This window comes from Cryptomeria japonica, chromosome 7, assembly GCF_030272615.1.
Source record: "Cryptomeria japonica chromosome 7, Sugi_1.0, whole genome shotgun sequence".
NCBI classification, from domain to species: Eukaryota; Viridiplantae; Streptophyta; class Pinopsida; order Cupressales; family Cupressaceae; genus Cryptomeria; species Cryptomeria japonica.
Genome location: NC_081411.1, coordinates 807,779,217 through 807,805,161, shown reverse-complemented (window position 1 = coordinate 807,805,161; position 25,945 = coordinate 807,779,217). Strand labels below are relative to the sequence as shown.

The 25,945-nt window shown below is 39.1% G+C and overlaps 1 protein-coding gene across 4 annotated transcripts in view; it reads right to left on the bottom strand.

Moving 5' to 3' along the window:
* LOC131065776 (protein SEEDLING PLASTID DEVELOPMENT 1) overlaps positions 1–25,945 on the bottom strand; it is a 250,327-nt gene that overhangs the window by 180,820 nt on the left and 43,562 nt on the right. For all 4 annotated transcript variants that reach the window (XM_058000538.2, XM_058000447.2, XM_058000511.2 and 1 more), the window contains one exon: positions 8,848–8,998. In XM_058000538.2, coding sequence (XP_057856521.2) covers positions 8,848–8,998 — 151 coding nt within the window. The remainder of the gene's footprint in view (positions 1–8,847; positions 8,999–25,945) is intronic.

Below are 25,945 nucleotides of genomic sequence, written 5' to 3'. Positions count from 1 at the left end.
GTTGATTACTATATTTTCACACATTAATAGACTCCGAGTCATTATGGTTTTCAGGCAAAGCTGTGATTGGTGAAAAATCTAAAATCTGGCTTCAGCGCCACCGCAATCCTCAAACCCTAGTAAGCTTCACTGCTTACGAGCCAAAAGGAATTGACGAAGAGAAAAGCAATATCAAAAGGAAAAAATGAGAAAAAAGAGAAAACGAAAGAGAAAAATGAAAAGAAAAGTGAAATGAAACGAAATATCAAAATTGGCTAAAGGGAATATGCGAGTAACTCCATCGGGGCTATAGACGCCTGGCTGGCAATGGAGCAATGTTCGTGAGCTTGCGGCGATAACCTCGTCGGGACTATGGACGTCTGACTGGCAGCGAGGCTCTATCCAGGATGCTTTTGAAGTTTAGATAAACTACGTAGCTAATCACAGGGGAACCTGAAAGTTATAGTTGTCTTGTCGAGAGGAATGAATACACTTGCACACACTTGGGTAATCAAAGACTAAGTGTCTAGATTTGGTTAAAGATTCTCCTTCTACTTTGAGTGCATTTTCTAATCTCTTGATGAGCTCGGTTGAATTTTCCAGAGGTTCTAGGTGTCGATTGAGTCTTTATCTCTGAAATGTTTTTCAACATTTATTCAAGGTGGCGCTAGATGTTGTGACGTTTTCACACATCGCCCCATTGCAAATGGGGACCCATGTTTTTTGCTTGTTTTGCTCGTTTTCGCTTTGCTTTTTTTTTAGGGTTTTGTTAGTTTGTTAATTGTCTGGATTTAGGGTCAAGCCTTAGGGTTTTAATTACCGTCTTTTCGGACCAAAATCCAGTCAGGTTTTGGGAGCTTTTTGAATTTCCTTTTCTAGAATGCAAATTTTGAATGCAATGAATTTGCCAGAATGGTCTAATTTTCAATTGGAATGTTGATGCAGAGCTTAAATTTGTCTAAGTGTTGAAGATGAAATGTGAATTTTTGTCCAATTGAATATTTTTGACCAAATTTTGACTTTTTTGAATTTTGATCCTGGGCATTGGAATTGATTTGTTTTCGCCTCGTGCAGTGTTAAAATGTGAAAAATCTTGTTATTTTGGCCTGTAGGAGCAAAATCGCTCCTGTCCCTCAGTGAAGGACGGGAGCTCAATTTCAAATATCTCATCGTCCCTGCAGAGTCCAGACAAATTTTACGTTTGAAATAATGGAGAACGACGAGATCTTTCCATTGAATATAAATTGAAGATTTTCATGAGCACAGAAATGCCTCCAGGGGAAAGATCGCTCCTGTCCCTCAGTGAAGGACCGGAGCTACAAATTCAATTTCGCCTTGTCCTTGCAAGATTTTGATGACTTAATGATTTGAGGACGTCCAAAGGAAGATGCTTTGCCAAATGAATATAATTTGAGGTGCAAAAACGAAGGAGAATGACCTATATTGACCAAATCGCTCCTGTCCCTCTCCAAGGGACCAGGGCGAGGTACCTTGTAGCTCTCGTCCCCCTCCCAGGGACCAGAGCGATTTCCTTCATTATGCAAAATCCAGACAAAGGTCAAGGCAAGTTTACGTTCAAAAACAAGGAAAAACATGAGATAAATGCGTTGAATATAAATTGAAGATTTTTGGGACGTCCATAACAGTGCTAATTGCCTAAATCGCTCCTGTCCCTCAGTGAAGGACCGGAGCTACAAATCCAATTTTGCTTTGTCCTTGCAAGATTTTAACGTCTTGACGATGTGAAAAGGTCCAAAGAGGTACATTTTATCAAATGAATATAACTTGAAGTGCTGTCGGGGAGATCACATGGATAACCAAGTCCGGCTTGAGTGAGTTCCTGATCCTGAAATTTGGCTAAGTCTGGAATGTCCTGACCCTGAAATTTGACTAAGTCTGGAAACTGAAAAAACCTCCAAAAACTAGATTTTGCAATATAACTCCTGGAGGTCTGAAACCACTCTCAAACATCCTGAAAGTATATATGGAATATAACTTAAAGTATAAGAAAGAAGAAACATAGAAGGAAATGTCACTTATACTTAAATGTTATATTCCATTGAAATTGTCCTCATTGAGAGTGCGAAAAGTCAAATTTCGCTCGTGTCCTTCTCCAAGGGTCCAGAGCGAAAAGCGCTCCTGTCCCTCTCCAAGGGACCAAGGTGAATCGCTCGTGTCCCTCACCAAGGGACCAGAGCGAAAATGATTAGTTGAGCCATTCCTGACCTTGTTCGGACGAATCGAGACATCAAAGGCATGGTGAAGGACGAAATGATAGAGCATCCAGACTTGATCAAAACAATAAAATGCTTAAGTTCGCTCCTGTCCCTCAGGAAGGGACCAGAGCGATTTTTGTTGTAGATGATTTTCTCGCCAAATTTCAACCGATCTCAAGGCATGAATGAATGAAAGGAGGCATTGCGAATCCGTTGAATATAATTTTCGAAGGTGATGAAGTAAAATGAGGCCCACAAGAGCAAAATCGCTCCTGTCCCTCAGTCAGGGACCAGGGCGATGAGGTACGTATCTTCCCACTTTTTCATTTTTGGGCGCTAAACAAACATTTTTTAAATTTATTTAAATGCTAGAAAAAAATCGATATTTAATTAAAAGCATTTAAATAGCGCATGGTATGTATTTATTAATTATTTTTTGCCTTTGTAAAAAATCGAAATTTATTAATTAAAAATAAAGGCATTTAATAATTAATTATTAATTTAATAAAAATCAAAAGGGAGCGCTTGGGTTTATTTTGTCAAGGTCGGCCTTTATTATTTATTTAAAAATCGTTTTAATTGCTATATTTTGCAAAAAGTCGGCCTAAGGTCAATATGAAGGTGAGCGCCTATAAAGGAAGGTGTTTATTTCATTTTCACATCATCATTTATCATCTCTCATATGCAACTTGGAGAAGGCAAAAGAGGAGCGAATTTCATACAAAGGAAGGGCGAAATTATCATTCAAGAAGAGGAGCGAATTCAATCAAAGGTGGTGCGAAACTACTATCCAAAGGAGAGGCGAACTTGAAGTTTCCATTTGAGCGAAGTTGCCTAGGACGTCAAAGACATATCAAAGATGGCGAAATTGCTAACTTGAAGAGGAAATCACGTCCAAGACTTGAAGGGTGGCGAAGTTGATAAGAGGAACGTTCTTTTGAAGATCACATCAAGACCATCTTATTTCAAATTTCGCCTAGGCGAATTTTATTCATTTTGCATTTTAGAGTTAAGCTCTCAAGTAAGGTATGGCAAGATCTCTTGTTTTAATCTCGAATTTTGATTGTCATTGCCTTAATTTTGTTATTTTGTTTTTCCTTAGCTCAGTCTTTTTTAGGAAATGATTAATAAAGGACTTATCATTAAGTTTCCTAAAAAAATTGCTCTCTAATTTATGTTATGTATTGCAAAATCATGGTACTAATTTTGAAATGTTGTGTAGGCATCAAATGGAGGTCTCTTCAAGGAAAATCAAGCCGGATCAAGGACGGTCTTCGCCAGGACGGTCTTCGCCAGGACGATCAAGCCAAGACATGGGCGACCTCTTTCAATCCAGCGTTCCAAGGCGAGGTACATCGTCATCCTGCACATCAAGGACAAAAGGAGTTAGAACAAGAGTTAATTAAAGATAGCCTCTCAACGACATCAAATTGAATATCTAGCAAGCTTCAAGTGTCAGATGAGGTGGCGTCCTAGTCATCATTTCTCCAATCAGTGAAGTCCATCTCAGCATGTCCAGATTCAATGTACTTAACTCATGGAAGGTGGCACAAACTCCGATGTACCTACCCCGGCTATCCATTGGTCGATTTTTCTAAAAGGGACATGTGTCCAAGCAATACAATTTTATCATTGGTCAAGCATTAAATGTTATGTAATGGTTGTAACAAACCCTAATTAGGGTTTTCATTGTAAAATCTTGGCCATTGATCTTGAATTGATCTAAGCCATCAAATTGTATTGTGGGCACTATATAAGCCCAGGCATTTCATTTTGTAAAGGTGGAATTTTAGAGGATTAGAGAGAGTTGTAAATAGTTGAAAGTAGTTAGTAGATAGAGAGTAGAATAGGAGGACAAGGCAAGAAATTGTTGCCATTGATTGTAAACAAACTCCATTTTCATTGAAGTAATGGTGAAATATGTCGTTTTTCTTGCAATTTGCATGGTTTCTTGTTGAGTCTTCAATCTTAGATGGTAGATGATTAAATGAATGGAGGGAATGTGATTGATTGATGGTGGAATTCGTACATCCATACTACTAGCAGTTTGTTGATTGCAAACTTGCCTTGTGTAGTCGACTGGAATCGTTCAGCTTAAGCTCAATTTCAATTTGTCGCCTCTTCATTGATATGCATCAACTTGGATGGTATCTATGCCTGCGGTGATGATTTGAACATCATAAAGCTCCCTTAGAAGATCGCACTAGTCTTGTGTAGATGTTCCATTGATGTCAAAACAAGATCTAGTTAGAGTTTCACCAAAAATCAAGTCATTGCTCCTACATTCTTCGTATTAAGATTAGATCCTCTCTTCGCCCTTATCCTTTTTCCATTTTTTTTAATCTAAGTTAGTCAGAGCCTGTGTCCAGCAAAGCAGATCGGAAGTTCAATGTAAGTCCCCTTGTGATTCCAGCAAATCACATCATACCACTGGAGCTTGTCCACACGTGGAGACCCCACTAAAAGAACCTTGGAGTCTACCTAACTGATCCTTTACGCGAATCTTCAGCAGTTAGAGACTATTTTCTCAAGAGAGGATAAGATGCCTTTAGGTATTTTATTCTGTGTATGATTGTGTACAAAACACACGTCAACAGGACTAAAGAGCAACCATCACACGAAGACACCAGACAATTGTTTAGTGAAGTGGGAGAAAGTTCAGCTACAAGTAAGGAACTTGGCACCTCCTCCACCCCTCCGGTAACAGAACAGCTGCAAATTTGTGATGAGATGGCTGAAAACATCAAAGAACGGAGTGAAAATTTAACCATAGCGTCAGCCCAGACTGTACCTCAGGAATGGTTAATTGCCAGAGCCCAACGCAAGGCCGCCACCAAACCACCTATCGACCTCGAGGACATATTCTCACGCATTGACCAAGCTAAAGCTAAGGGGAAGAAAAAGCCCAAGGCATATTCCAGAATGACTAAAGATGAGCAAAGGAACCGTATTCTCCACATTGCCACCCCGCCTGTAGACAAACCAGCAGATCAGATCACACTGGCAGATTATAGCATCACAACCGTCCCCATCGGACGAGCCACTAAGGCACAGGAAAAGGAGGAATTCAAGGATTCAGTGCAAAACAATCACAGGCAACTTGAAGAGATAACAGCTGAGAAGGATGTGTATCGGGCTCGTGCTGAGCAGGTCGAAGGGTACATCGATCAACTCTTGAGACCATTACACAATGCCTCCGAATCCCACATTCCCCCGACAGCATTGGCACAGAGGACCACAACAGAATTTGAAGGAGTACGGGACACCGCAAGAGCCTTCAAGGAATGGATACAAGGCATCAGAAGAAGGGGAGAACGAATCCTTGAGGAAGTGAAGGAAATGGCTCGCCACCGAGAAACCACTTTGGTTAAGTTATTAGAGGTAAACAGGGAATCCCTCCACATCCAGGAAGTGGCTACCACTACTCTTCCCCTCATGAACGCTCTTTTTTGGACCCAGGTACAGATCCCTACACTCTCCGACATCCTACACCCTCATGGTATCGGCATTTTCAAAGAATGGTACTGGACTATCAACATGAAGAATGATGCGAAGGAAATCATCGATAGAGAACACAATGCATGCGAGGTAATTCTGAAAACCATGCAGGAACTTGGCAAGATAATCACTTGATCAATGGTTTCGGGATGGGTAAATGACCAATCCGATGAAGTGATACCGCCCGACTGGGAGGAAAGATTGGGAACAAATAAGATCACTTATTCCACTAGGGAACTAAGTTGTGCCGGTCAATTCCACTCGGACATGTCGTGCTTTGAGCGTAATCATTCCAATTGGCAAGATGGTCTGAAGCAGGTAGACCAATACCTCGAAGGCATGCAATATAAAATTCGCCATCCTCCTATGCCTCCATTCAATCTGCTTTTCGAATTATGTATCAGGTTCCAGGAGTATGTTCGTGAGGAACGTGCAGCAGGTCGAGATCTCTGGCAGGAATATTTGCATGAAGAAAGTCAATTTTTGATAAAAGGATTTGAAACTGGAAAAGAAAAAGTGCTTTCCTAAAAATGCACTTTTTTCCTTCTTTTGGCCAAAAGGGTCATATTTGACTTTCAAGTCAACTAAAATGTAAAACTTTATGAATGCAACTTTTTGGATAATTTTGGATGAGTTTTAATTATCCTTTTTGGGTAGTTATTGCTCATTTTGTGGTGGTTGTTGATATTTGCCTCCCATTTATGGGTATGGGCAGCCATGTTTTGTGGATGAATCAAGGCCATTTGTTTAGATTAGATCTGGGTCATTCATCCAATTTTGGAGCCTATTTAAAGGGGACTGGTTTTCCCTCATTTTGTAAGTTCTTGAATTGTTGCCAAAGCTCTGGTGAAATTTACAGGATTTAATGTAAAGATTAAGACTGTTTCCAAATTTCCTTGTGAGTGCATGGTCTCCTTCTTCATGAATTTAGAAATTTTTCAGTTGTTTATTTCCTTTATATAGCATTTTCAAACAAACATCCGACAGAATCCTCGCAATTCACACCATTAGGGAATGGCTGATCGCCTTTCTCTCTGCATGGTTAGTCTGAACCTTTCATATGCTTAGTTCGGTTATTGAATGCTCACTATGAATGTAAAAGTTCTAATGTTGTAGTTGATAACATGAAAATCCTATTTTCCTTTGAAGATTGCACTAGATTTATGCAAGTATTATGCTTAAATAGTTGGTGATGCTTAGTCTAGTTATTTGGAGGTGTCTGTCTGTTTACTGAATCTACTATCTTAGTTAAAATTTATATTTCATGTATCTCTCTCTCCCTATCCTTCCCTCCTTTCCTTTTTTTTTATCAAGAGAATCCGCAGTCCCATTGAAAACAGTATCAACTCAACTGAAATCATTTGATAAGAAAGATCATAAAGATTCCAGGGAACTCATCTATCAATCGCCTATCTCACCGTAAGTCCCCCTTGTGTTTCCAGCAAAACACATCAAACCACTGAGTAATCCCGCAGTCAAGACCTGACAAACGAAACCTTGAGGTTGTCCCCTTTGATCAAACGTAGAAAATAGCATTAGGGATTTCCTTATCTCAAGAGAGGATAGGATACTCAGCAAGTTTATTCTATTCTGCGTTGGCCGTATGGAGTTTGCAGCAATGCGATTCTAGACACATCAACACTTCCCTATGCACCTAACCGTGCTTAGACTGCTAGATGCAGATACCCTACCGCACTAAATATTTAAACATAAGCCTCCCCTATACTTACACATCTTCACCATTCCACCCACTCAAGTGTGCAGGAGGAAGAAGAGCCAGTAGTGGTCATGGTTATATAAGGGCACACAAGTGCAGATGCAGACCATCCACCAAAGCCACTACATCATTTCTTGTACTATCATCATTAGAGTATAGTATACATATCTATAAATATTTTTCTATTCTTATTAGTATGCGTATACACACATAGTCTATGCATTGTACACAATTACATTTTTTAAGGCTTCATACTCGATACCAAAACTTTTGGGTTGTATGAATAAATGATCACCTATCCCTTTCCTTCTCTCAAATTCCTTGTTAGCAGAACTTGATGAAGACATCAAAAATAGCTGGAAAGAGTGGTAAAAATGCAGAAATCTACTTCTCTGAGGAGCATTACATATAGCATGCCTAGAGCACTTATTAAGGCTCTAGACGATGGAATATTTATATAAAAAAAATATTTGCTTCATGTTGACAACAATGCAATATGGTGAAGATCTTGAGAATCCAAAATCTTGTCAATAATATTCTTAAAGAGCTTTGTACAGATACAGATCTTGTTTTAAACCACAAAATGGCTGATGGAAGATTGCAAACACACCAACATTTCAGGTAAAGCCTCCAATCTCACTGTATTTTAAAGCTACAAAGCCAACAAAACAAAACTCTTAGTATATTGCAAGTTGACAAGACAAAAAAAAAAAACTTCAAAAATGAAACTATTTTAGTCATATCAAAGATTCAGAGGATGTTTGAACTGATCTCAGAAGTTGAAGGATGCTGATGCTATTTCAGCATTCTAGAGTCCTAGTCAACAATTCTTGAAACCTTGTGTCACATTTTTCCGATTATTGTTTTGTTTGTATCTGTGTGTATGCAATGTACACCTATGTGGAATTCATAGCTAAGCCCAAAGCCATCAAGCTTCTCTGATGGTGCATATTCCAATATAATGACAAATCAAAGCCAAAGGAATTACAGAGACTGATCAATCATCTTGACATCCCTGTTGTACTTTCAGCATATTCATTACAAAGGATGATAAAGGATGCCCTGTATGCTTTAGAACCAAACAATAAACCAAATTTGAGCAGTAGTCTAAAAATTATGCCTATGATAACATCAATTTTGTAGCAGGTCAGTTTCACTACATTAGACTGATGGTTTCCAGTTGGAATCACACATAACCCTTGTTTTAGATTAATTGGTTTTTATGCAATTTATTATTCATCCTGATTAAATGATTGTTCGAATGTTAATCTTTAAGAAAACAGAAAATCTCTATTTTGCTTTTGTTAACATTGGAAAGATGCAACAGAAAACACATGGAGATCTAGAAATACTTTATGTTGCATATTAACATTTGGGACTTGCATTCTTCAAGCACTGGAAAGATGTAACAGAAAACACATGGAGATCTAGAAATACTTTATGTTGCATGTTAACATTTGGGACTTGCATTCTTCGAGCATTTCCAATGCCTGGATGAGGTATATCTCCATCACCAGCTATCTCATTTGATGTGTCAACAATCACAACTCGTTTCTTATAATCATCTGCCAACATTCTAGATATCTCCCTGCAACAGTATAAAGGATTAGCTGCCAATCATCAAGAAATGGGAAATTGTAAACAACAAATTATTCTGAAAAGATTGCATCTATTTCATCAATTTTATCTAAAAATACAATTTATAACAAAAATAAAATACCTGCAATTATATAAGTAGAAAAAGAAAATCTAGTATGATTCTTTTCTCTTGCATGCAAAGGTCTAGTGATGCAGTTTTGCTTATATAATTTTATCAGAAGGAAACATAAAGCAATTCCATGGCCAGCTACTGTATCTGGATAATCTGTGTTTTTCTCTAAAAAGCTACACTTAAATGAGATAATATAATGACCTATAAGTTTGAAACTGTGAAAATAAATAAAGTTATGAAACCAATTATCAATTTAATCTTTCTAGACCAGAATAATCTAATCTTCTTGTTAAATGATGTATTTTACTATGGCCAACATGTTCATCAAATATGGATTGATATGTACTCTAAAAAGCAGGGATATTAGGATATGTAAGGATTCATATGAGAAAACTACAGTCATTTGAAGTTGAAGCAGCTAGCATCCAACTTCAAGCAGACAAGACTAAAAACCTATGTAACCAAGAAGCATTTTCTCCACCTCCCTGAGATGCGTCTCCCATTCTTCTCACACTTCCTAACTTTTCATTTTCGGCCGGAGACTTCACTTCCGGGTCTCCCACAATTACCCCTTCTACCGCCAAGTTTTTAGCCATCAGCCATCTCTCACGCATCTCCTCTAACCAAATGCGGCATACATACTTGCTGACACTAAAATGTGGGCAGAGGCATTCTTCCAAGGGGGCAGCTATGTTGTGCTTAGTTATAAATTTATTTTCTAGTGAAACCCGTCTAAGATTGCAAACAAACACTCCAATGGCCATATATGTGGCGAGAGGGAAATGGGTATGGATTGGTGTTTTCCAACAAATGCTTCCCTTGGTAAGGAGAGTGAAATTCGTGCTAGAAAAAAATATCCCCGAACCCACGTTAGAACCCACCAAATGATGAAGACATGGGAATGGTAGTGATAGGCGAGAAGAAAAGAGTTGTGGAAGGTGACATTGGTATGAACAAATGATAAATCTGAGATAATATGAGTGATTGTAAGGTGAGAAAAAACTACTAAAAGAATACATTAAATATCGAGTTTTTTAACATAAATTTAATTATTTTAAATAAATGAAAATATAAATTGAATCTTGTAATAGTATGTATTATATATGAAGTTAATTAAATATAAATATAAATTATTTTAAATTATATTTTAAAAAAATGTTGTTTCCAAGTACACCCATCTCCTATTTTTGAAAATTAATCATATCAATACCAGTAGCAATACCAATACCCTACTATTTCATGCAAATATCCATTTCGCATTTGAGGCCACCCACCAACTTATCCGTCATGTTGGGACTTGTTGTGCGAATCGCACACCCATCCCCGTCTTGGACAGGGACCCCCCAGTTTGTGCCTTTCTATCTTTGCGGAAGAGGAAGGGGATATGAAGGGTCAAGTGCCGCTAAAACCAAATTCGGCCTCTAGGGCCATATTGCGAACTTAAAACTCCCCAATTCTCGCAAAATCGCCTAAATGTGAAGAAAGAGTTAAGGCCTGCAATGACGTTGAAATGTCGATTTTCGCAAAAGGATACAAAGGAGATAAAGAATGCAAAGTGCCAAGGTTGACAAACTCGCCCAAGTGCCAAAACTCGCACTTTTTAGTGAAAAGTTGGCAAAAATGCCTCAAAAGGCCAAATTCGAACCTTTTAGCCAAAATGTGAAAAGTGAAAGTTGGCAAAAGTGCCCAAAGGGCCGAATTTGAACCTTCAAGTGAAAAACTAAAAAGTGAAAAGTTGGCAAAAATGCCTCAAATGGCCAAATTCGGACCTTTTAGCCAAAATGTTAAAAAGTGAAAGTTGGCAAAAGTGCCCAAAGGGCCGAATTTGGACCTTTAAGTGAAAATCTGAAAAGTGAAAAGTTGGCAGAAATGCCCCAAATGGCCAAATTCGGACCTTTTAGCCAAAATGTTAAAAAGTGAAAGTTGGCAAAAGTGCCCAAAGGGCCGAATGTGGACCTTTAAGTGAAAATCTGAAAAGTGAAAAGTTGGCAAAAATGCCCCAAATGGCCAAATTCGGACCTTTTAGCCAAAATGTTAAAAACTGAAAGTTGGTAAAAGTGCCCAAAGGGCCGAATTTGGACCTTCAAGTGAAAATCTGAAAAGTGAAAAGTTGGCAAAAATGCCCCAAATGGCCAAATTCGGACCTTTTAGCCAAAATGTGAACAGTGAAAGTTGGCAAAAGTGCCCAAAGGGCCAAATTTGGACCTTTAAGTGAAAATCTGAAAAGTGAAAAGTTGGCAAAAATGCCCCAAATGGCCAAATTCGAACCTTTTAACCAAAATGTTAAAAAGTGAAAGTTGGCATAAGTGCCCAAAGGGCCGAATTTGGACCTTTAAGTGAAAATCTGAAAAGTGAAAAGTTGGCAAAAATGCCCCAAATGGCCAAATTTGGACCTTTTAGCCAAAATGTTAAAAAGTGAAAGTTGGCAAAAGTGCCCAAAGCGCCGAATTTGGACCTTTAAGTGAAAATCTGAAAAGTGAAAAGTTGGGAAAAGTGCCCAAAATCCCGAAATTCACCATTAAGGGGTGAAAATGTCAAAGTTTTTAAAACTTTTCGAACGCCCCTCTTGCCCGAAATTGCCAAGAACAACTAAATTCACGGAAGGAGTAAAAGCGTTAAAACTTGGGAAATTTTCAAATGACCCTCTAGGCGTTAAATTTTAATATTTATTAAATTAATTAATTAATTTTTCAAATTGATTTATTAAAATGAAATTGATCGTTTGCAGGTCACAGGACGTCATTAGAGAACCAGGAGAAAGACCTAAAACGCAAATTGAAGAAGGATTGCAATCAAGGCCAAGTGCTGAAGACTGGAAAACAAAAAAGATGTGGGAACGCGATGCTAGAGCGCGAGAGAAACCAAACGTTGGGAACCGTGCCGCTGAACAAAGATGAAGTCCACCACCGGGACCAAAGACCAAAGAACACTCTGAATGCTGCAAGTTTATGCCTTCTCGAGAAAAAGCACACAGCTGGATTTAATTCCAGGAATTCAATTTCTAAAAAGCTGAAATTGTTTTATTGTAAAACTGCTTGTAGGCCCCACTCAGATATTTTGAAAGAAAGGGGAAACAAGTCAGTTGTGGATAGTTATGTCCAACTACCGGATAGACTCAAATTGAAGCCAAATAGTGGCAGGTAGTTGAAATTGTGGTTGAATGGATGAGTGAGAATTTAATGGGCATGGGTTAAGGCTGCTAGTTTCTGGAAGGCAAATCAGGACCCTTGGATGCAGTTAATCCTAGCCTTTGGTTCGTATTGTAAAATCTATAAAAGGCAGAGGCCTTTCTTTTGTAAAGGGTTAGATAGTTAGAGATTTTTGTTAAATAGTTAGACTCTGGTGAGAGAGTTAGATTTTAGAGTTAGAATAGGTTAGATTTTAAGCAGTAGCATAGAGATGCTGCAAAAATTGTTGTAATAGGCAGCTGAAATCAATGTATAGACATTGATTTGGTGTTTATTGTCTTGTTTTCATCCTGTTTGCATGGTTTCTCTCAGCATTTTAGATAGATCTTTCTATTTTGGGTGTGCAGGTATTTGATAGATTCAGGCTCATACCATTGAGGATATACTGATTATGTATCCTTTTGTATGGTTAACCTGAGCCTTTAATTGTGCTTAGTTCAATTGCAGGTGTCCGTCTGAGCTGCGCCAGAATTGGGTGCTTAGTCGTGCATCTCCAGTCTGAAAATCTTCCAAGTCCCTTTGAAGATTGCACCGTTCCTGCAAGGTTGTGAGCTATTTTGGCCAAGCAGGAATTGGTTATGTTGAATCCGTCTACCCACATACCCGTGTTGTTAGTTTTAGATCTCCGAACCCTTTCCTTTTGCTCTTTATGTAATTCGAGGATCACAGCAGACCAGCTTGTTGCAAATCGTAAGTCCCCTTGTGCTCCCAGCAAATCACATCGACCACTGAGTAATCCTGCAATCAAGACCTGACAATCAAAACCTTGAGGTCGTCCCCTTTGATCAAACAAAAAACAGCATTAGGGATTTCCTTATCTCAAGAGAGGATAGGATACTCAGCGAGTTTATTCTATTCTGCGTTGGCCGGATGAAGTCGCAAGTTCAGCGATTTTAGATGCATCAACAGGACTCAATTCCATAGTATCAATTTTTGCTTGATTTCCTTCCAAATCATGCGCCTTGATCTTAGTTACCCACCATTAATACTTGATCAAATAAATTCTAAGTGAATTCCCTTACTATGGTTGCCTAGTGTTATGCAATTTTTTATGCATTTGAGTGTGAGTGAGGCCCTTCTAATTTTCCTCGGGCTACAAGCCTTCATCTGGAACAAGGACCTATGTATTAAGTCCCGAGCTTTTTGATTCCTTCAAACCAAGCTTGAAAAACTCGGATTTTGCAATAACTCGGCAAGGCCAAAAAATTTTTAAAACTCGGCGAAAAACTCGGCAAAACTCGGCAACTTTATCGAACATTTGAAAATACATTTTTTTTTATATATAATTCAAAAACACACATTTACACCAAATTTGTATAACATATATGATTTCCATGATATATAAATCAAATTTTTTTGGTAATACATAGCAACAAATGCAAGTATCATAGCATAAACCAAAAATCAAGTGCAACATATGAATAAGAGTTCAATACATATCAACGTATCATAGTGACAGTCTCATAGAGTTATAGAGTCATAGACCACAAAACAAGAACCTCTGAAATTCTGATTACATATCAAGTTCAAAGTTTGGTATCAATGAAAATAAGAAATCATAAATTGCATCTACGACTAAAGCTCAAAACAGATTGTGGCCGCTGGGTGGGTGGTGCTGAAGTAGTGGCAACATCCTCAACACTAACAGGTGCCTCTGCTGCATGATCAACCTCCTGCTCCTCCTCACGTGCTGCCACTTCCGCATCCCATTCCTCTCCTGCCCTCTCCAACTCACTCAGCTGCTCATTAGTAAGGAATGGATCCAAATCATTATCAACATCATCAGGAGAAGCAACCCATTCTGCTGCATATGGATCAATGTCATCCAAGTCAAGTGCTTCATGTGAATCTTGCCCTAGCACCTTCTTCTCATGTAATCGAATGTTGTACCGCACATAGACAAGATCATTCAAGCGTTGTTGAGTCAACCTATTGCGCTTTTTTGTGTGGATGTTCTCAAAAACACTCCAGTTGCGCTCACAACCAAAAGCACTACAAGGCTGTGATAATATGCGGATGGCAAGCTTTTGAAGATTAGGCGTTGTGGCACCATAATCTTCCCACCACAAATCTGCAAGGATACAAAATGTGATTTATAACTTGTAAAGATTTCAATAATCTTAAAGAGAGAAATAAATGGTAAAAATTAAACATATGTTTTTTTTTACCTGGTCGTAAGGTGGCTCTCCTACGTTTGCAATCAGGTGAAGAAAACAATTCCCCTAAGGCCTTCTTATAACTCTGCAACTCATCAAGTATCAGGTCTTGAAGGATCTCATCATCAACTAATCTCCAAATGCATGTGTCAAGGCCAATTCTAACCTCTGCATCTGCTCTGAAACTCGGAGAGTAAAAAAACTTGGGATTCAAGAAGTAGGCAGCAGCATGAATATGTTGGTGGAGTTGATGGTTCCACCTCCGATCAATTATGCGCCATATGGGTTCATACTTGGTCTTGTTTGACCCATACAAGTGTTGAATCGCCTCTTTGGCCTTATCCATGGCCTCATATAGATACCCCATGGAGTTATGATCCCCATCCACTATTCGTAGCACCCTCACCAACGGTTCTGACACCTAGATATAAAAAATCTAACAAAATCAGCAGATTGAAATATTAGAAAATTAAATAATAAATCATCAATTAAAGTTTCAAAACTTACATTGATGATCTTGGCAAAATTAGTATCAAAAATGGCAATCACAACCTTCTCTACTTCAGGCTTTGTAGCATAAGGACTCCCCAACCATCTTTCACTCACGAACATCTGCTTCAGGTTGGGCAATGTAGCAAGTATGCTCTGCAAGGTGAGGAAATTGGTAGCAAAGTGTGTGACCCCCGACCGCACAAGATCCTTACCTTCAGTGTGCTCTCTCATAAGATTCAGGACCCATGTGTGATTGTAGATGTATTTGGTGATATTCCTTCCATCTTCAACCACTTTCTTTATCCAACTTAGTTTCCCTATGTCCTCAAGGAGCAAGTCAAGACAATGGGCAGCACAAGGGCTCCAAAATAATGTCGGATGTCTAGCCATTAGAAGTTTGCCGGCTGCCACATATGCAGCTGCATTATCAGTCACAACTTGGATGACATTCTGCACTCCCACATCCATCACCACCTCATCCAACATGTTGCACAAGGTCTCCGCATTCTTCACTTCATTGGAGGCATCAATTGATTTTAAAAATACTAACTGTCCTCCTGAAGCAACTAGAAAGTTGATGAGTGTCCTATTCCTACCATCTGTCCATCCATCAGAAAGAATGGTGCAACCATTCTTTTCCCAAATAGTCCTTTGCTCTTCCACTAATGCATGAGTGTTTTGGACCTCATCCTGCAATAACGGTCCACTTACCTCGTAACGGCTTGGGGATTTGAACCCCTTACCTGCCACAGTCAACGCGGTGACCAATTGGTCCCAAGATGGACTAGAAATAGCATTGAACGGAACATCGTTGTAGATAAAAAAATCTAGCACACGCCACCTTGGCTTGTTGGTGAACCTCTTTATTCCATGCAGTGCCAAGCAATCCAGGTTGTGCACCAGGAGTGTTACGTGGAATAAAGAAGTTTTCCATGTTGCTGTCCAAAGTTCCCTTTGCTCGTATCCGTGGCCCAAGGGAAGAACCAGATGTCACCACATCTGTATGTAACCCTATGGAACTCAAATCTGCCCTTGGGGCTGCCATTGCCTCTGTTGTTCTCTTTTTTGTTGCCTTCCTTTGATCATATGCTTCAAGCGTTGCTATTGCATCTCTCGTAGCCTCTTCAGTACATTCCGTACAGCTTGTGGTATCTCGGCATTGAATTTTTGCAAGGTGATATTTGAACCTATTAATGCCACCTTTTACAATTTTTTTGCAATGGTTGCAAAAACCATCTCCTCGTTTTGGACCTGGTCTCCCATGTTTCCAACAAGGGTCTCTCTTTTTGCCACCAACTTTAACTATAGAAGCTGAATCCATTTTCTTTCAAAAAGATGTGGAAAAGAACCTAGCAAAAGAGAGACAACATTTAGAGATAAATAACATTGTTACCAAAAAAAATCACGAACATCCAAAAATTACAATGACTGTATAACTGTATTTTATTTACAGTCATCTATTAATAGATGACTATCTAAAATTAAAATTTTAATTGGTTGTGTATTTTTTAAGTTTTTAACTTCAAATTTAAATTTAAATGAAATACTTTAATACACATTGACATTACACAGTTGACAGTCATTTCAAATGACTATGAGTATGTATTACACAGTCATTTCACAATTGACTGTGTAATACACAGTCATTAATTACAATGTACATTAATGATTAATGTATTACACAGTCATCAGTCATTTGAAAATGACTATGTATTACACAGTCATTTCAAATGACCGTGTATTACACAGTCATCAGTCATTTGAAAATGACTGTGTATTACACAGTCATCAGTCATTTGAAAATTTGAAATGACTATAATGACTGTGTATTACACAGTCATTTGGAAATGACTGTGTAATACATAGTCATTTGGAAATGACTGTGTATTACACAGTCATTTGGAAATGACTGTGTATTACACAGTCATTTCAAATGACTGATGACTGTGTAATACACAGTCATTTGAAATGACTGTGACTGTGTAATACACAGTCATTTGAAATGACTGTGACTGTGTAATGATGACTGTGTAATACACAGTCATTTGAAAATTTGAAATGACTGTGTATTACACAGTCATTTGAAAATTGAAATGACTGTGACTGTGTAATGAAGACTGTGTAATACACAGTCATTTGAAAATTGAAATGACTGTGACTGTGTAATACACAGTAATTTGAAAATTTGAAATGACTGTGTATTACACAGTCATTTGAAATGACTGTGACTGTGTAATACACAGTCATTTTCAAATGACTGTGTATTACACAGTCATTTTCAAATGACTGTGTATTACACAGTCATTTTCAAATGACTGTGTATTACACAGTCATTTCAAATGACTGTGTATTACACAGTCATTTCAAATGACTGATGACTATGTAATACATAGTCATTTCAAATGACTGTAATTACTAATGATTGTGTATTACACAGTCATTTGAAATGACTGTGACTGTGTAATACACAGTCATTTTCAAATGACTATGACTGTGTAATGATGACTGTGTAATACACAGTCATTTGAAATGACTGTGTATTACACAGTCATTTGAAATGACTGTGAATTCGAAATAAAACAATACAAAAAGATACCTAGTCGCGCGTGCAAATGCAAACAATACACAGTCATTTCAAATGACTGTGTATTACACAGTCATTCGATTAAAATTTAAAATGACTGTGAATTCAAAATAAAACAATACAAAAAGATCACGAATAAACAAGTAAAAACCTGGTCGCGCGTGCAAATGCAAACCCTACTGGAAATCGCATGGCGTTTTTTGCCTTCCGGAGTCGCGCGAAATGGAATAAAGACTTAGGTTTTTTTTTTGCCTGCGACTTAAGTCGCATTTTTTTCGCGTTTTGTGCCGCGTTTTCGGGCGGGTTTTGGCGATTAACGGCGAGTATTTGTCAAAAAAATCGCGCCGACTATATGAAAAAATCGTGCCGAGTATTTCCGCGATTAACTCGCGCGCCATTCTGGATCGCGATTACTCGCAAGTTTTTCAATGGCTCGCCGAGTTTTGCAAGCCTGCTTCAAACCATGCCTTCTTGTTATTTTCCATCGAGATTATGTCAAGTTCGGGGTCTTAGGCTGCACCTTGGACCTAAGGTTCCAAGTTTGAAGTCCCCGAGACTTGTGTATCATTGTCTCCTTAGGGCCTTGCTCCCCATCTTTCTCCCCTTTTTCCCTAGGCCTAGACCCCTAGAGGGAATCAAACCTTGGAACTAAGGCTGAGGTCTTGGTTCTCTCTACACCATGGTCTTTGCCATCTTCCAACCTGTTGATGTGTATTTTGTACACGACCAAACACAGAATAAAATACCGAAGTATCTTATCCTCTCTTGAGCAAAGTTCCCGACTGCTGAAGATCTCGCTGAAGGATCAATCGGAGTAACTCCAAGGTTCTGTTGTGTAGGATCTCTACGTGTGGATAAGCTCTATGTGGTATGATGTTATTTGCTGGAATCACAAGGGGACTTACACTTGATGACTAAACCTCTGATTTGCTTTGAATATTGTTGGAACACAAAATTTCACTAGCCTAGATTTTTTGAAAAAAAGGAAAAAAAGGATGAGGGCGAGGGAAGGATCTAATTCTGACACTAAGAATGTAGGAGCAATGAATGATCTTTGATGAAATTCTAACTAAGTCTTGTTTTGACATCCCAGGACCATCTCCACAAGATTAGTGCGATCTTCGGAGGAAAGCTTTATCATGTTCAGATCATCGCTACATGCATAGACACCATCAAGCTGATGCATATCAGTGAAGAAGCGACAATTGAAGTTAAGCTTAAGCTGAATGATTCCAGTTGACTACACAAGGCAAGTCTGCAATCAACAAACTGCTAGTAGTATGGATATACAAATTTCACCATCAATCAAACACATTTCTTCCACTCATCTAATAACATGAAATCAAATCTGAGAAGTATAAAGACCATGCAAATTGTTGAATCGACCCATAGATTTCACCATTTCTTCAATGAAGTTTTACATGTCTTTTACAACAACATCTTGGCAACAATCTTTGCCTTCTCTTGCTATTCTACTCTAATTGCTATTCTATCAACTGTCTATTCACTATTAGCTAACTATTCACCTACTATCAACTATTGACTAACTATTAGCCTTTACAAATGAGGACCAATGGATAATCGGGGTAGGTACATCGAAGTTAGTGCCATCTTTGATGAGTCAGGTACATTGAATCTAGACACGCTGAGGTGGACCAATCCGACTGGAGGAGTGATGACTGGGATGCCACCTTGTCTGACACTTGTAACTTGGTAGATATTCAATTTGATGTTGCTGAGAAGCTAGCTTTAATTAACTCTTCTGAAACTGTCTGCTTCTTCAACGAACCCTTGCTTTAACTTCCTTTGTCTTTGATGTGCAGGATGGATGGTGTACCTTTCCTTCAAATGTTGGACTGGAAGAGGTCGTCCCTGATGATGCTGGACCGGAGAAGGCCGTCCTTGATGATGCTAGGCTGGAGAAGGTCGTCCTTGTTGATGCCGGACTGGACAAGGTCGTCCTTGTCTTGCCCTGGTCCCCTTTTAACTGCAAGACAAACAAAAAGATGATTAAGGACACATAATAAATTCATTTCAACATAGCATTTTATACCTTAAATCATCAACAAGAAGACATCAAAATTAAGTTTGTTCAAGAGTCTTTCCAGGGACAGGCCCTATAAGAATTTCGCCCTGGACCCTCTGGAAGGGTCAGGAGCGAAATTTGCATTCCTGGCCAATTTAGACCTCTTTTCAACATTACCTCACAACCAGCACTTTGCCTGGCCCAAACAAGGTGAAGAATAGGCTTCCCTAAGGATTTCGACCTGGACCCTTTGGAAGGGTCAGGAGCGATTTTCTTGATTAGGCCTCAATTACCCCATTTTTTCACTCCAAAATCCTCCGGAAGGTGAGCATATGCTTGTTTTAGTCCAACAAAGTCTAGGGATCCATCCTTTTAGCTTCTCACATGGGCAAATTAGGTGATAATGAGAATTTCACTCTAGACCCTGTGGAAGGGTCAGGAGCGAAATTCCTTCTTTAGGCTTATTTTACACTTCCTTTACTTCAATTCACCCTACAAGGCAAGAATATCTCACTCCAGCCTCAACCATGCCATAGGTATCAAAATTTTAGCTTCACTCAAGGGAAAAATGGTTGATTTGGAGAATTTCGCCCTGGACCCTTTGGAAGGGCCAGGAGCGAATTTCTCTCTTTGTCTGTTTCCTTCACTTCAACTCATCTTGCAAGGCTTAAACAACCTCTCTCCAGTCTTTTCTTGCCTTAGGAATCAAAATCTTGTCTTGACACAAAGAGGAAATAGTGACTTTGATGAATTTCGCTCTGGACCCTTTGGAAGGGTCAGGAGCGAAATTCACTTTTTGCTTGCCTATTCACACTAAATTTCACTTTCTTCACTTCACTTCATCTGGAATCCCCCATATTGAACCCACTTCTCAACTTGGCAACATTGGTTCGATCTTCACAAGGCCCAAAAAGGAGAATTCACTCAAAAAACTAGCCAGGGACAGGACCTATCCAGAATTTCGCTCTGGACCCTTTGGAAGGGTCAGGAGCGAAATTCCAATTTTAGCTCAAAATTTGCATCTTTGGTGGATAAACATCTTTCCAAGGCATTCCAAATAGTTTTTCTCACCCTAGTCTAGGCCTGACTTAGCACAAAATTTGGAGAAAATGATGGTTTTAGTGTTTTTCGCTCTAGACCCTTTGGAAGGGTCAGGAGCGATTTTCAAGTTTTGAGCATGTTCCTCCATCCTTTCAACTTCAATTCACCTCCAAGACTAAGGACACATTGCCTCACTCCTATCTAGGCCATAAAAAATCAAAATTTTAACTTGTCTTGCAAAGAAAGTAGGTGATCCTACGATTTTCGCTCTAGACCCTTTGGAAGGGTCAGGAGCGAAATCCTTGGTTTGGGCTAATTTCCATCATTTTTCAACACCAATTAACTTCAAAAGGCAAGAACATGTCTCCTCGCACCCATCCAAGCCATGAAAACCTAACGTTTGACTAGACTTGCAAGGAAAATAGGTGGTTTTAAGATTTTCGCTCTGGACCCTTTGGAAGGGTCAGGAGCGAAAATCACTTTTTGGCTCAATTCCTTCAAGTTTGATAATCATTGCTAAGTCAAAGTCATTCCTGAGGACCTCTCCCATCAAAACTCGCCCTAGTCAGCACTTGGCTTGGCACAAAATTGGGAAAAAAGGTGATTTAGAGAAAATTCGCTCTGGACCCTTTGGAAGGGTCAGGAGCGAATTTCTTATTTTAGGCTTATTCCTCCATCATTTCAAGTTGCATTCACCTCAAAAGGCTAGAAAACACTTCTCCTCTCACTTCCAGCCCAAGTTTGACTTGATTTTGCAAGGGAAAATAGGTGTTTGAAGAATTTTCGCCCTGGACCCTTTGGAAGGGTCAGGAGCGATTTTCATCATTTGGCTCAATTCCTTAAAACTTGATAATTATTGACCATTCAAGGACATGCCTAAAGACACCTCTAATCTTGACCCACACTAGACTTGGCATAAATTTGAGGGAAAAGATAGGTTTTGAGAAAATTCGCTCTGGACCCTTTGGAAGGGTCAGGAGCGATTTTCAAGTTTTCTAGCATGTTCCTCCATCATTTCATCTTGAATTTACCTCACAAGGCAAGGAAACACCTCTCTTCTCTCATCCAACCCAAGTTTGACTTGATTTTGCAAGGAGAAAAGGTGATTTTAAGATTTTCGCTCTGGACCCTTTGGAAGGGTCAGGAGCGAATTTCCTATTTTGAGCTTGTTTTGGCTACTCCATTACCTCAATCCAATATTCAAAGGCAAGAACACATCAAAGTCCACCTAACCATGCCATAAAACTCAAGAATTTGACCATCTCCAAGAAGAAAATATGAGTTTCCAAGAATTTCGCTCCCCTTTGGAAGGGTCAGGAGCGAAAATCTTGTTTTGAGCTAAAATCATCATTCTTTCAACTTGAAACTTCATTGCAAGGTAAAATCTCATCTCCCTTTGCCCTAGGAACGAGGTTTTAAGCCAAAACAAGGTAGCAAAAAAGGTTTATGATGAATTTCACTCTGGACCCTTTGGAAGGGTCAAGAGCGAAATTCACCTTTTGGCTAAAATCTTCATCTTTCAAAGTGTCCAACTCCCTCCCAAGGCAAGAACATACCAATTTACCCTACATCAGGCCAGCACCGAACAAGGTTTTAAGCCAAAACAAGGGAGCAAAAAAGGTTTATGATGAATTTCACTCTGGACCCTTTGGAAGGGTCAAGAACGAAATTCACCTTTTGGCTAAAATCTTCATCTTTCAAAGTGTCCAACTCCCTCCCAAGGCAAGAACATACCAATTTACCCTACATCAGGCCAACACCTAGCCAAAACAAAGAAGGAAATAAGAGCTACAAGGATTTTCGCTCTGGACCCTTTGGAAGGGTCAGGAGCGAAAATCATGATTTGACCTTGATTCTTGCTTTTTTCAACTCTAATTTTCTATGGGAGGCAAACATAGACTACTCTCCTTTCATCTCCATCTTGGTCTTGACTTTAGCAAAGGGGAAAATGAGTGTTTTCAAGAATTTCGCTCTGGACCCTTTGGAAGGGTCAGGAGCGAATTTCTATTCTAGGCTCAATTCACCTTCAAAGTGACTTGACTTTGTCTTAGACTCGATCCTAGATCCATTTCCTTCCATATCCTTGCAAACTTGCTCGACCACTCTTTGACTTAGGCGAGATCTTGAGTCTTTGGTGAATTTTCGCTTTGGACCCTTTGGAAGGGTCAGGAGCGAATTTTGACATTTTAGCCTCTTCATTAGGATTATATTATGGAATATAACATTCAAGTATAAGAAAGAAGAAAGATATAAGGAAACTTATACTTTAAGTTATATTCCATATATACTTCCAAGATGTTTGAGAGTGGTTTCGGACCTCCAGGAGTTACATTGCAAAATCTAGTTTTTGGAGGATTTTTCAGTTTTCTAGACTTAGTCAAATTTCAGGATCAGGACATTCCAGACAGCCAAATTTCAAGACATTTAAAGATCAGGATGACATTCCAGACTTTATCACTCACCAACTTGACCTAGCTCGGACCTTCAAGAATGATACTCACTCACCAAGCAAGACACAATTAGTAACAAGAGCAAAACCAGGCCCTAAGGAAGACTCTCAAAGAAACCCTAATTCTAGAGCCCTGTGGACTCACCCTGGCTCAAGCAAAGCCTGCAATCCAACGATCCCCTCGACAGCACTCATCCTGCAAAGGCTAACAGACAAAACCCTAAAAGACCTAGAAAACAAACCCTAGAAAGCAAAAAGTAGGGGTCCCCATTTGCAATGGGGCAATGTGTGAATACGTCACAACACAACCCCATTGTGTTTCTCCTACACTTCCCTTTTCCCTTTGCTCCCCAAGTGTAAACCTCCTAGCGGGAACATCCTTTTGACCCCCAATCTACCCTTCACAATCACTCCCTGCAAGGCCATGGGCTCACAGAGGAACTTAGACCCCTGGCACCCAAGGTTCCGAGTGCCAAGTCCCTCTCAAGCCCAACGACTTGATTTTGTTACCTCCATGTTTCCACTTTCCCTCACTCTTGTTTCTAGTTCCAATTCCATGTCCAATCCCAATCCCTAATCCATTGCAACTCTTGATTCCCATTCCGTATTCTTAACCTGCTTCGATCACTCCCTCTTAGTCCTTTTGAACCTCAAAGACCCACATGCACCTTTCACATATTCCACTTCCCCATTTCCTCCACCCCTTTTGCACCTAATTCTTGGCCCTTTCTATAAATGATCCTCAAGTTCCAACTAGGCTTGGACCTCAACAGAGGACATTCAAATGTCGAAAAGCCCTAAAAGTACAAAATGATTGGTTAACCTACCTTAACCACTTGAAGGCTACCTTTACTCCTCCAGGAAAGCCTCCCATGCCAAAAAAACATTGTTTAAGCTTCAATAGTGTGATATCAAGAAGAATTTGATTGCATCCATGATGAGAAACCATGCTTCTTTAATGGATTTAGTGAGTTCCAGCAACCATGCTCTGCCCACAAAGGATCGTATCCCCCCAATCTGCAAGTTCCATGGCCTTACACTCCTGCACATGACAATAATAGGTTTGGACTCCTCTTACATGTTTGGTTCCAAGTTCCTCATCTACCCCAACCCCTATGAGTGGTTGGGCATAGTGGTTGGGCATAAAACCCTCTGAGCTCTATTTGAAAAGGATTTCAAAGGGTTGGTCACTCCGCATTTTCATAACAAAGGTGCAAAGATTCCTAGGGTTTCCATAGTAATCAGCCTATCCACCATTACAATTGTCACTTAGAACTTGCAAAAAGGTAGCTATGGAAGCAAATGTTTGTAACCATATGTCTCCCTAATCAATTGTTGACATTTTGGAACGTTTTGAGTAGTAAGGTATGACAAGTTCTTTGTTGTGGCTTTTCCTTCACCACATTTATTAATATTATCATCACAAAGATTAAATCTGTCGTACACTTAAATCAATGCAAACTATTTTTGGGTATTGATCTTTTCTATGTTGCATATGAATGTTTATTAGTTTGATGAAGGATCATTAAGTAGATGTGTTTGTATTTTATCATACCTTTGTTGCAACTTCTTCTTGTTATTTTAATGGCTATATATGAATCTATTACCCAATAGGGCACCAGTTTTGGAGACTTGAACCTTCCACATACATTTTAAATTCTCAAAACTATTCACCAATGGGAAGGTAGGAAGTAGATGTTATATGTTGCTCATGTTTCAGTTGCGTAAACCAAGGAAATCTTAAGTAAAACCTAACTATTATAGCTTTTGGAAAGCCATATTCAATATATTTATAATTTGCCAATGTCTATGAAGTTATAAATGGAACTATCTCAAGGAATTGTAACACTGTTCTTATCTGCAGATGCAAGTGAAAAGTTTTGATCAGCTATAAAGAGGTTTACTAGAGCTAGTTAATTTTAACCTAGTGACAGTTATAAGGGTTATGTTTACATTTGGGTAGCTGTTGTGGGTTATATTAGTTGTTCATTTTGTTTAATCTAAATGCCCACCAAGGCATATCTCTAGGAACAACCTCCTAGGTTTAAGATGAGCCCAAAGTGTAGAAGAGATTACCCACTCTTGCCATAGGCCTTCAACCATCCTCAATTTGTTGATGAAGTCCCTTTTAACTTTCTTGAAGACAACCCCTGGCCTTCAAAGTGAAGAAAATTTCTATCATTTTGAACCTGCGATTTTGGGACCTAACACCCCACACACACATCGGGCACAAACTCGATCAACCCCTGAAAATTCATTTTTTCATCAATTTTTAAGATTTTCAGCTTTTTTTAAATATTTTCAGCAATATTTTTTGGTTTCTGTGTTAGGGTGACCCTGAGTTCACCCAAGGTCTAGCCTCAACACAATACCTAAATGCAATAACATAGTAATATTTTTCCATTTAGCTTGTAAAAAAAAATTGCTAGTAGGAACAGTGGCCTAGGTCAATGCAAATGGTTTTTCAATTTTCAAAGACACGACACAAATAATGTTAGCTTGCTTTAAATATTTAGAATTTATATTGGTTAAACGCAGGAATCAATCCTTGTTAGGCATAGAGCCCCTAATCATCCTTGGAAGGTCCATGCATGCCATGAATTATGACTCGGAAAACAAATTACAATCATCGTGACCAAGGGGGATCCCCAAATACACTTCCAATAATGCAAACGGTAAAGGTCCATCAATTCCCCTTTGCATGCCCTGAAGAGTTAACAGGCCTACCCTTAAACATCAGCCTATTTCCAAAACAGGTTCTCTTGATAATAATTACATATAAACGTCTACAGTTTTACCATATACATTGTGGATCCATTAAGTGCTGGGCAAGATCCTAAAAGAATTTCAAGAATGGTGTGCCATGACAGCCTTCAAAGAAATAGTTG